This window comes from Columba livia, chromosome 27 (genome assembly GCF_036013475.1).
Source record: "Columba livia isolate bColLiv1 breed racing homer chromosome 27, bColLiv1.pat.W.v2, whole genome shotgun sequence".
Lineage (NCBI taxonomy): Eukaryota > Metazoa > Chordata > Aves > Columbiformes > Columbidae > Columba > Columba livia.
This window is the reverse complement of record NC_088628.1, coordinates 1,335,513-1,348,197: the sequence shown is the minus strand read 5'-3', so window position 1 is coordinate 1,348,197 and position 12,685 is coordinate 1,335,513. Positions and strand designations below refer to the sequence as shown.

At 43.5% G+C, this 12,685-nt stretch overlaps 1 protein-coding gene across 1 annotated transcript; it reads left to right on the top strand.

Annotated features, from left to right (window-relative positions):
• Nucleotides 1-629: 629 nt before the first annotated feature.
• Nucleotides 630-12,684, top strand: LOC110360895 (semaphorin-4E-like). The gene is made up of 15 exons (XM_065042505.1): nt 630-990; nt 1,697-1,993; nt 2,394-2,539; nt 3,398-3,457; nt 3,653-3,751; nt 3,937-4,036; nt 4,186-4,296; nt 4,495-4,646; nt 4,966-5,141; nt 6,179-6,335; nt 6,664-6,886; nt 7,277-7,392; nt 7,805-7,971; nt 8,600-8,652; nt 9,002-12,684. Exons 2-15 carry the CDS (start codon nt 1,891-1,893, stop codon nt 9,622-9,624), a joined length of 2,286 nt encoding a protein of 761 aa, XP_064898577.1. The 5' UTR covers nt 630-990; nt 1,697-1,890; the 3' UTR covers nt 9,625-12,684.
• Nucleotide 12,685: the final 1 nt, after the last annotated feature.

The window sequence follows — 12,685 nt, the reverse complement described above, 5'->3', positions numbered from 1 at the left end:
GTGCCGAAGAGGATGCAGATCGGTTCTCATCCATGCACACATGGAATTTATGTGCGTTCCTGTAGCTCAAAAAATGCTAGAAATACTATATCAAAACATATATAGTAAAATATGATAGTAGAAATACATATGATATATAAAAATACAAAAATGTATATAAATACTAAATACAATAGCTTGACACAGACACCACCACCAAATGCTTCTGCTGAGCAGCAGCTTCCATACACCATGGTCACGGAGCAAGGCGCCAAACGCCAGGCCAGGCTTTACCGCCAGGCCAGGCTTTACCGTGAGGCCCGGACCACGTTTTTGTCCCGATTTCCCCTCATTCCCAGCCCAGTACCCGCCCCGGGTGCGGTCGGTGCCTCCGCTTCCCAGCGCCCCCCTCCCGCCTGTCTCTGGTGCTGCCGGGTCCTTCCTCCGGGAGGCTCCCGGCGGGGGGGAGGGGGGGCCGGGGCTGCCCTGTCCCGGGTCGATCCCGGTCTGTCCCGGGTCGATCCCGGTTGATCCCGGTTTGTCTCCGGTCGCTCCCGCCGGTCCCGGGGCCACGTGTCCCGCCGGGCGGCGCCACGTGGCGGGCGGCGTCACGTGACTGCGTGGTGCCAACGGTCGCTCCTCCGCGCTGAGGGAGGCGGCGCCATTTTGGGGTGTGTGGGCTGAGGGGAATGGGGCGGGTGCGTCCCCTCAGGAGCGGCCGCCTCGGCTGAGGGGGCCCTGTGGGGTGTGAGGGGTGTGGCCTGAGCGGTGACAAGGCTCAGTGATGTCGGGTTGGGGTGTAGCTTGTGGGCCATGAGTGATCACAGACCTGTCCCTCAGCTTTGGGCCAGCTCTGCTGCACCACATGTGCCGGTCAGGGAAGGGCTTAAAGCACAACGTGCTGTGGGGATCCAGGGTCAGAATTAAGCGTCGTCACTGAAACAAAGATGCGACGGCACAAAACGTCTGCAAACTCCTGGTGCGTGTTATTGCGAGGACCTGCTGTCCCAGGTGCCGTGAACAAAGCCGGTCACGGGAAAGTTTAAAACAAGACTGTGCAAAAAGCTTGGTCTCGAATACCATGTTCACACCCCGGGAAGTGGCGCATGGGCGACATTGATCTGCGCACTCACACCCCGGGTTACAACACAAAGGCTGACAGAAGTTAGTTAGTTTTCTGGAGTTTCCAACCTGATTTACTGATTTAGAAGTATTGTAACCCAAACAATATTTCACTTGGCTTATGCGAGGGCAGTTTCCTCAGCTGCTGGTGTTCGCCTGCAGATGAAAGTGCAGAAAGAGCAGAGATTCGCTTCTCTATGAAACCAGATTTGGAATTGCTATGTATATATATCGTTTTTATATAACACCTGGTGAAATACTGTAAATAAAGCAGTTTTAGCTATGATTTATCATAGATACTTAAAATAGCTGACTGCTGCAAAATGTTCTCAGTTGTTACTCTTTGTGAAATAATACTTGGATGTTGTGCAGAAAATCTGAAACATTGCATCTTGCAAATAAGAATCGCAGATTTGGTGCGAAGTTGATAAATAAATACATTGTTTGCTAGGAATAGCTTGAAATAGCCGTTAGAGTGGTGTCTAGTTCTGATTAGTATCAGTACAGGTAATAGCCCCAAAATCTTGTGAAAGGGAATGGTTGTCCATGAAGGTAACCAAATATTATAGTGAACTTAAACTGCTTTTAATTTTAGGACATCTGGAAGTCGATACCTGGACGAAAAATGTAAGAGTTTTTGACAAGTTTGAGAAAATATTTGACGACCACAGATACTTTGGAGTCCTTCCGTGGGACGTTTTCACGAACCATGAAGTAATTACTGCCTGTAATTATTTAATGACGAGGAATTAAAACTGGGAAGAACTGCTTTCTAGTTGGAGTCTGAAAATGGGCAGCACCGCTGTCATCCTTTATCTTGTCGTGCAATTAATACGAGGGACCGAAGCATCTTTGGGGAACTGCGTTCCTAGAAAAACAGTAAAACACCAAAGTAAGTGAAAAGTAATAATTTCACAAGCAGAAGGAAACCTAGCACAGGGCTGGGAGTTTATTTTTCACTAGGCATGGAAAGAATGCCATGGGCTGTTTCACCTCCAGTGTTGCGGATGCGCTCACCCAAATGACGGTGAGGAATGCCTGAAAAATCATTGTTGTAGCTGGAGATTCTGGCTTCTAGGCAATAATTTATTTTCATGTAATAAATTGGGGAAAAAAAACCCCATGCAGTTATTAAAATACTTTCATATTATGTAGAAAACGTGGAAATGCGTTTAAGCTTTTACTTTTGACCTGTTACAATTTATTTTCAATCTGGATTTTTCAAAAAGTACACAACACTGTGATTCGAGTGATAAATATTTTAAAAATCACTTGTCTTCTATGTTTTGCAGCTGGAAATATAACCACTTTTATGAGAGAAGGATTATCCCATGTTACCACTCTCCTTGTGAGTGAAGAAACCAACACCTTGTTTGTTGGAGGCAGAGATGCGGTGTTTGCTCTTGACTTGAATAATATTTCCAGAGAAATAGCCAGGGTAAATTAAAGACTTTGCTTTTTTATGCCCCTTGAAAAAAAAAAGTACTTTGCCTGTGGTTTTTCTGATTTGAACATCATAGAACCACAGAATGTGTCCAGGCACGGATGAGGAGCGAGTTGAGAGTCTGTGGGTGAAAGTTAAGGGGCAGGCTGGCAAGGGTGATACTGTTGTGGGCGTCTATTACAGGCCACCAGATCAGGGTGAGGAAGTTGATGAGGCCTCTGCAGACAGCTGAGAGCAGCCGCACAGTCACAGGCCCTGCTTGTGCTGGGGGATTTGAACTCCCCTGGAATAGTGTGTCCAGTTGTGGCCCCTCAGTTCCAGCAGGACAGGGAACTGCTGGAGAGAGTCCAGCGCAGCCACCAAGATGCTGGAGGGAGTGGAGCATCTCCCGTGTGAGGAAAGGCTGAGGGAGCTGGGGCTCTGGAGCTGGACAAGAGGACACTGAGGGGGGACTCATTCATGTTTACAGGTATATAAAGGGGGAGTGTCAGGAGGATGGAGCCAGGCTCTTCTGGGTGACAACCAGGGACAGGACAAGGGGCAATGGGTGCAAACTGGAACACAGGAGGTTCCACTTAAATCTGAGAAGAAACTTGTTGGGGTGAGGGTGTCAGAGCCTGGCCCAGGCTGCCCAGGGGGTTGTGGAGTCTCCTTCTGTGCAGACATTCCAACCCGCCTGGACACCTTCCTGTGTAACCTCATCTGGGTGTTCCTGCTCCATGGGGGATTGCACTGGATGAGCTTTCCAGGGCCCTTCAACCCCTGACACTCTGGGATTCTGTGATAATTTTGTGGGAAAGAAAAAAAAAAAACAACACAACCTACCACCTTACGAGTATTTTTGGCTTTCAGGAATACTGGTTCCCTACACAGGAAAGACAACTGGAGTGTATTCGTAGAGGAAAGGACGAGGTAGGAACTTCTGTTTCCCCCTCTAATTTATTAACTAAAATGAAAATGCTACAGTATCAGGCTTCTTTTTAATAAAGAAGTAAAAGCAAGTTGAATTTAATCTGTTGGGTTGGTTTGCTTGCTGCTAAGACACCAGGAAATTTTTAGATGCAACCCCCTACACTATGTACATTTTCTTTGTATTTTCTATTTTAGATGAGATGCCAGAACTACATCCTCTTCCTCCATAAGATAAATGACTCCGACCTGTATGTTTGTGGAACCAACGCGTATCACCCAGCTTGTGATCATATGGTAACTGTGTTTGAATAGAGGTTGTACTGAAGGTATTTGAGTAGTATGGCACATCTTGAACACCTTTCTCAAAATATTCCTGTTGAAAATTAGAAACTTTCCTCATTCTTTTATGAAAGTATGAAAGACCAGAAGAGTGCTTAGTAAATGTTATTGTTTTCATCCTATTTAAATGTTTGCCATAGGTTATCCATGGGGCAAACATCAGCTTGCGAGGAAAAGCTGAAGAGAGCAGAGGAAAGTGTCCGTTTGAACCAACTCTGAAATACGCATCTGTTTTTGTGGGTATGTGTAGACTGAACCTGAAATAAGCTGTTGGATGCTGTTATCCTAATTCTGGTTTTGCATGTCAGCCCAATTTTTTCCTTACGATACATCATTGCATTTTAAAAATAAGGACTGCCTACTTTTTTGTTTCTTCCAAATCTTTACAGACGGGGAATTTTATTCGGCTACTTCAAATAACTTCTTGGGAACAGAACCTATAATACTTCGCAGTATGAGAAATCCTGTAAGAACAGAGTTTCAAGCATCCTGGCTAAATGGTAAGAAGGTTTTTCATCTGTTTCAGTCTCTTGAACTTTAATTTGGTGTAAGAATTATCTCTAGAATATAGTAGTATGTTATAGATTGATTTTGAGCTTTCGAGGTCCCTTCCAATCCCTGACATTCGGGGATTCTGTGATTTATGTTTGGGATTTTTTTAATAAACTTAAAATGTTTCATGTATTTATGTGTTTCAGAACCAAGCTTTGTCAACATGGAAATAGTGCATGAAAGCGAATCTAATCCAAACGGAGATGATGATAAAATTTATGTGTTCTTCACAGAAACAGCTGTTGAATTTGAATTCTATGACAAGCTGCTGGTCTCCAGAATTGCCCGTGTCTGCAGAGTTAGTGTTTGTAGTATAAAGATGTTGTTCAGCATATTGCAGATGAAGTTTCATAGTTGATTAACAATGGTATCTACACTGGCTAACCAAACAGAATTCTGTGATACACATTGTATTTCTGAACTAGCTTCTCCTCCTTCCTGCTAGAGCAGAACCAGCTGTTCAGGTTGCATTTGACATTTAAACCTTTTCTCTTTGCCTTTGAACTCAGATTTGTATTGAAAGGCCAACTGTATTTTTCCCCACAGCAACGCTATTGTGTGAAAATTACATCTATTTCTTATGCATTCTACAGTGTTGCTGTTATTCCTCCCTTTAGAGCGATCTCGGTGGAAAACGCGTATTGCAGAGAAGATGGACGTCATTTTTAAAATCCCGCCTTTCCTGTTCCGTGCCAGAATTAAACTTCGATTTCAATATTGTTCAGGACGTCTTTTTACTTCGGAGAAGGAGGTGGCAGGACAGCATGTTCTATGGCATTTTTTCCCAGCAATGGTGAGACAGAGAGCCACATATTCTACTGAAGTTTGTAATGAACGGAGCAAGGGTTCCCACTTCAGCGTTAGTAACCTGAGTTTAACTCAGCCTCCTGGCTTTAACTCAGGACGAGGAGCTACCAGCTACTTACGCTGCATGTTTTAATGGGCCACATTTGTTTTTCTTACAGCTTGATCCAACGGAGCGAACATTATCATCTGAAACAAGGTGGTTTTGGTTCCTGGGCCAAAACCTTCAATTAAAGCCTAACCAAAAGCTTCTCCTAAGCCAGGTTTCTAAGAGTTATGTTTTTTCTAGTCGGATGGTGGGACAATAAAACTAATTACATATAAATTTACATAATTACATACACAAAGCCCTGGATTCTTCTGATCTCTATTGCACTGAAGGAAATAGCTGACATTTCAAGGTGCAGAATTAGTCTCCTGTTCCAAAATAAGTATCTGTCATGGGCTCCTTGTCTAATGTCCTGTGAAAATGCAGACAGAGCTCCAAACAAATTCCTGCAGGTTTTAAGGTTAACCAGCTTTTCCTTAATACCCAGACTAATGAAGAAAAACAAGACAAAGTGTATCAACACTTTACATGTCAAAAAATACCAAGGACAAAGTAGCCGAGTGGGTAATTCTCATGTTTTATACAAGCCTCAGAATGCAGCACAGTCAGCACTGTCCAGCTTAACCTGCTGCCACCTATTTTCTTGTCAGTTTGTATCCACTGGAGCTTTTAGATGAGTTTTGTTTCTGGTAATGGCAGGTTGGGTTCAAAGTCTCCTAAAACAGGCATTTGTAGAACATGTATTCCTTTGGGTGTGGCAAAGAGACAGACTTGGGATTCACTCTTAGAACTGAAATCACACCAGTGTCTGATCCAGATGCTCCTAAAAGCATTTTTAGTGTGCAGTATGTTTTGTGTGATCCTGAAAAAGAGACAGCAGTGTGCACTGTGGAGATGGGGTTATTTGGTAATATTTCTGTATAGAAGCCAATCAAACCTGCTCTTATTTTGTGTGTTGTTTTGTTTTTTCTTCTAAGGGGAAGATTAGACATATCAGCTGTTTGTGCATACAGTATGGAAAATATTCAGCAAGTCTTCTCCAAAGGAAACTACAAAGGACCAGTAACTGCAGAACATTCCCCTGTTAAGTGGATGGTATATAGGGGAGAAGTGCCAGTTCCACGTCCTGGTGCTGTAAATATTAATTTACTTGTTCTAATTACAGAACAGCCTGTGGATTAATTTTTTTTATAGCACATCCTTAGCTCATGTTTTACCAATATAAATGTAGGTTTTATAATCAGGAAAGAGATCCCTGCTCTTCATTCCATCATATGAAAGTTACAGTTCTGCTCCTCAGGAGATGTGGGGTTATTAGCTAGTTCGTAAAGTGTGAGGGGAGTCATGATTTTTATCTTTTGAAGTAGAAATAACTGCATGTTTAGAAGGAAATACACCTTTTTATGTACCTTGGTGAAATGTAAAAGCAATTGTAATCATGTTTGTTGTGTTTTGTTTCTAGTGCATTGATAATTTTGCCCGGAGTATCGGGTATAACGCTTCTTCTGACTTGCCTGACAAAGTCCTGCAGTTTGTTAGAGATCACCCTCTAATGGATGATGCTGTAAATCCAATCGGGAATCGACCGGTGCTGCTGAAGCGAGGTTCAAACTACACCAGGATTGTAGTAGACAGAGTCACTGGCCTAGATGAACAAACATACGATGTTATGTTTCTAGGAACAGGTAAGTGTTTTTATTTTAGGAAAAGATACTCTACATTTTTATGTATTTTGTTCCAGAGCCTTCAAAAAAGTAAAAGTGTTCATCAGCTCTGTTTGAAGTTTTGTATGTTGGACTTTGAAAGGCTCTCCTTAGGAACTTTCCATATCAAAGGAGATCTGGCATAGTAATATTCGCAAATTCAGGAATTGTTTGAGGTCTTTTTCCCCCTGAAAAAAATCATTGCTTCTCTTTTATTGGAAGAAAAAATAAGAATTGCTTTGAAGAATTTCAAAAATTCCCTGTGTCCAGGAATGTCTCCTAAATCTCTAATTTCAACAGGAATTATCAGGTTAAGATGTTACGCTATGTTTAAACAAGTTTATCTTTAGAAATACATTTCATTTGATGTAGACGATGGATATTTGCATAAAGCTTTCAATTGTGACGAGGAAATGTTCATTGTGGAAGCGCTGCAGCTGTTTGCGTCTCCCGAGCCCGTACGATCGCTCCAGCTGTCTTCTGCAAAGGTACAACTTCTGTCCCTCCATATGGCAACTGGCTGCTGCTGCGCCTTGCCTCAGGCACTGTTATTCTTCTGGCTTTTAAATAACCCGTAAATGGCTAATAATTCTGCTTCTATTGTATTTGTTAATAACAGAAGCACGAAACATCGTTTTTCTGTAGAGAAATAATTTGTGTGGGTCAAACTATAACTGAAACAAGCCTTTACGTTCATTAAAAAATTAAAGAAGGAACTCTGTCATTTTGCATGCATGGGAAGCTAAGTTTTTTCTTGTTCATATCACCATCTATTCTTACAGGATTTTTAGTTTACTGATATTTTAAATAAATACCAGAAAATCTTACAATCCATATCAGAAAATAACAGCTGAAAAATCTCTCTCGCTGTTGTAAAAAACCTCCTTGCTGCGTTTCTAGGGGATGCTCTACGTGGGGTCCCTGTCTGCAGTGGTGCAGCTCCCGGTCGCGCAGTGCGGCCGCTACGCGTCCTGCATGGATTGCGTCTTGGCAAGGGATCCGTACTGCGCCTGGTCTCAGTCCGCAAACAAATGTGTTTTACTGGCAAATCAAACTGGTCATACCAAGTAAGTAAAAATGCTGTTGTTTCAGGTACACACCTTCTAACCCACCCCAGGTCCCATTGGCTTCCTGGCCACAAGGGCCCAGTGCTGGCTCATGGTCACCCTGCTGTCCCCAGGACCCCCAGGTCCCTTTCCCCTACACTGCACTCTAATAGGTCATTCCCCAACTTACACTGGAACCTGGGGTTGTTCTGCCCAGATTCAAGACTCTACACTTGCCCTTGTTCTATTTCATTACATTTTTCCCTGCCCAGCTCTCCAGCCTGTCCAGGTCTCTGATGGCAGCACAGCTTCCAGTGTCACCACTCCTCCCAGCTCGGTGTCATCAGCAAACCTGCTGACAGTCACTCTATTCCCTCGTCCAAATCACTGATGAATATATTGAATAATACCGGCCCCAGTACTGCCCCCTGAGGCTCTGCACTGGATACAGGCCTCAACTGGACACCGCCCCACTGACCACGACTCTCTGGCTTCTTCCCTTCAGCCAGTTTGCAGTCCAAAGATTGCCTTATCTGCACACTCCTATTGTCCGTAACTCAAAACGGGGGGGATTCCTAGAAATTGAATGACTCAAGCTGGAAAACTTCTTGTCTGTGTTTTCATCTCTTTGTTCTGTTTTGTTTTTTAGGAATTTAATTCAAAGTGTGAAAAATGGAGATCCCTCCAGCTGCCATAGTGTAGGTATGTAAATGTTTGTTTTAAGAAATAACACGTTTTAACTTTGTGCGATCAAAATGCTCGCTGAAAGTCGTGCCCTATAGAAAACCATAGAACTAAAATTATGTTGATTAGCACTTTCACATATTCATTCTGTTACACATCAGTGGGAATAAGGCCAGCAAGGTGTCGCTGACAGGTAGCCAGACCTGTTAGTGGCAGCATTTCTTTGTTTTTACCCCTTACCTGTTCAATACCCATTGTCAGACTGGTGAATTAAATGTTATATTTATTTGAATACATATTTGGTTTTGTAAGTTCAACTAAAACCCCAAGTGCTCTTACTTAAAAAAAATTATCTCCATAATTTCAGAAAATAGCGTCAAAAAATGTCTCTTTACTCTTGGAAACAATGTTCATCTTAAATGTGTTCCCCTGTCGAATCTGGCAAGCGTAGTGTGGACGTTTAACGGGAGGAGACTTCAGGCTGAGGACTCTAAATATCTCCTCTATGATGGAGGAATAGCAATATTGAATGTGACAATGGATGCAGCTGGAATCTATGGTTGTCTGTCGGTAGAGAAATCCAAAGGGAAGGAATTCCGTATCACTATGGCCCGCTATGCCCTTTATGCCCAAGAAAAGACACAGGAAGCACATGTTATCCCAACAGCGAATAAGTATAGCAAAGCAGGAGCTGAATCTTTTCAGTCTTCAGAACAACCTTCTTTACTGGATGTGGCAGCAAACCAGAAACCTGTGAACAGCCAAAGCGAGAACCTTCTTTTAAAACTCTTGGGAACTGGGTTTGCTCTTCTTTTCTTTTGCTTGTTGCTTTGGAACTTCTACAAGGGTCATATCTCTCTGCCTTGGAAGAGGAGAGAAATCGGCTCCAAACCCACCGGTACGGCTGGCTTGGTAAGTCCAGCCCTGGCTACAGAGGCGTCAGGCAGTGCGAAGAATTGTTCAACCCCACAAATGAACATCTTGTGTTAAAGAATCAGCGCTTGTCAGCTTTTCAGAAGGAGTGCAGCGCTGGTGCTGGGCACGGTGCACGTCTCACAGGGTGCTCTGGGCACTGGCAGCTCACGGAGCTGTTTGGTGAAGGTGACGTGATGTTTCCTGGTAAGGAATGTGGAATGTAAATTTAGACAGGAGTCAGAAGCTCTGAATGGAAGATGATAAGCTGCATTGTGTATTACATAGATGTATTAGCAGTTATTACTTTTTAAAAGCAAAATTCCTTGTCTGGGTACCTTTTGGACATGATAGAACCATAAGAATAAATTTCTTTCAAAAATTGACACTGATCCACTTTTTTGTAATGTTGGGAGTTGCCCAATTACAGAAGTTAATACTTCAGAATCTAATAATACTTACCATTTAGTGCTTTCACCTTCAGACTTTCTGTTTAATCTACGAATAGCAACTAATTAAGTCTCACAGTGCCCCAAGAGGTTGCTACTATCCTCATTTTACATGAGGTTAAATTACTTGTCACTGACCACAATGAGTATTTGTGTCAGATCTGCTGCTTTGTTCGAAGTTCCTGAGTCATCTTCCTATATTTTATATTTCTCTATTTTTCTCTTCTTTCCCTTTATTTAAGCTTTCGAAACATTTTCCACACATTTATTTTTCTAATGAGTTTTAGTGACATCAACTTAGGTACTGCATCATTGTTCTGAACTGGTTTCTGAGGTGTGGTCGAAAGTCACATTGTAGCTCCTCTTTTTAAAGGCTATTGAAAGTTGAGCATTTTTTCTGAGACACTTTTTTTCTTCACGTAAATGTTCTCTTACGCTTTCTTGTATGGAAAATACCATGGGTTCTTGGTCACGAAAATCCCTGGGCAGGCTCTGCTGCCTCACTCTGTCTCTTGCCAGATGTGTGTGAAATACAAGGTTGATGCTCTTCTAGACATGGGCAGCTCATTTCTTTTTTCCAGTTTTCACATAGCTACGGAAGGCGAAACCTGCTTGGAAATGGGTTCTCCTATGTGGAAGTTTTACCAGCTGTAGCAAGACACCTGCTTTTGGGTTCAACAGGAATGCTTGGAAATGAAGACGATGTGTACAACAGAGATAACCTGGAGAGGAAGAAAGGCCAGATAAGCAGCTATTCCGTGTTCATTCTCCCTTAAAACATCAATTGGTGAAGCTTCTTTCCATTGGAACAAACTCACAGTCTCTTCTTTCTGCCAGGATCAAGTGATTCTTCTGTTACACTTCATCACAGCAGATTCTTGTGTATTATGTGCAAATACCATGGAAGGGAGATGAGGGCAGTCATTGAACTTGGAAGAAGCAACTTCACAGATTACTGTGTCTGTCACACAGCTACTTACCAACACAGTGATGTTTGCCCTTGCAATGGGAGGACGTAAAGGTGGGAGAAACAGCAGCATTTCCAGCGAGGTCAAGCCATAGGCACGAAGTGTGGACCAGAGAACTATAGAAAATGGACGTCTGAAAATCAGAAGACTGGAGAGCTGCTGGCAAACCATTACCCCAGGACCTGCTGGGCTGTGTTCCGCTGATTGTGTCAGTGCAATGCAGAAAAAGATCTGCGGTGAGTTATCTTGTCTCGGTTTGAAAGGGAGCCTTGCAGGGCTTCTTTACCTATAATCCTACTCCCTATATGCAAAGGGCTATATGGAAATTCATGATACAGGCTGGATAGTGGTACGTGACTAATAACAAAGGAAGTGATTGAGATTTCCATTCTTTCCTTTGGGGACACTCACTCTCTTCCCTTAGTGAAGGAAGTGCAGATGGAATATAAAACCCCATTTCAGAAAATCCTCACAAGGCTAGCAGCATTTGGGTTTAGTTCAATTCCTGCTGATCTAATTACCCTAATTTAAAGGTGTAAAATAATTAGCTTCTAAGAGAAGTCATAGATAAGTTACAGTTAACAGGTCAATATAAAAGATACCATGCCCTACTTTCAGTAGTGTCTTTGGCGCAGTTTTAGCCCTTTTGTCATTGGTCACCATGTCACACGTAGGAAGGACAGCGAATTTGGGGCAGAAGTGCTGGTGCTCAGCGCTGCGCAGAGCGAGTTGTCCTTGAGGTCCCAGTTCAGCTGCCAGCTCAGAGCAGTTGTCCCGTGTGGCTCCGACCTGCACCGCGCAACGGCCTCGCTGAGCGTACACCAACACGCTGGGAAAACACTGCTGCTAACGTGGCTTTGGCTCTCTCGGTGCCAAAAATCTGGTGTGCTGACAGCTCCTGCCGTTGTTACAAACAGTGTTACCCGAGCGTGCTCGGAATACATCATGTTTAAGTAACTGGCAGCAAACCGTAACCCCAGACACAGGGATGATAGCAGTGGGGACATGGGGGACAAGGAATTAGTAAATCTCACTTCTAAATACATGACAAAAAAGAGTGGAGGTAAAATGCTGAAAGCAGAGTGTGAGAAGTGTTGCTGGTGTTCATGCTGCTAGTGTTGAACTCTCCTGTTCATATTGCTAAATTCTGAGTGCTACTTCCACCTTTTATTGTAAAACTACTAGTACGGAGTTTACTGTTTTGGTGCAAGTGCTGAAGTCACAGCTGGGGACAGACTTAGAAGAACAAGGGGTGATGGTTTTAAACTAAAAGAGGGAGATTCAGGCTGGACATGAGGAAGGAATTGTTGGCCCTGAGGGTGGTGAGAGCCTGGCCCAGGTTGGCCAGAGAGGGGGTAGATGAACCATCCCTGGAGACGTCCCAGGCCAGGCTGGACGGGGCTCTGAGCACCCTGAGCTGGTGAAGATGTCCCTGCTCATGGCAGGGGTGGCACCGGGGGATCTGGAAGGTCCCTCCAACCCAAACCGTTCTGTGACTCAGTGACTGCGTTACCTGCTCTGGCCACAGCCACACGCTGGGAGCAGCTCCGCTCCCCAATCCTTTCCAGCCTCCCTTCTTCCCAGGGTATTTGCCCACTTCATAAAAATGTCTTCATGGCCTATGTTAATTTTCCACTTGTAGAAATGACTTCATAAAAGAACAACAAAAAGCGCCCCGTTTCTGATAGGAGATGTCTAGACTGAGATTAAAGAACACGATTT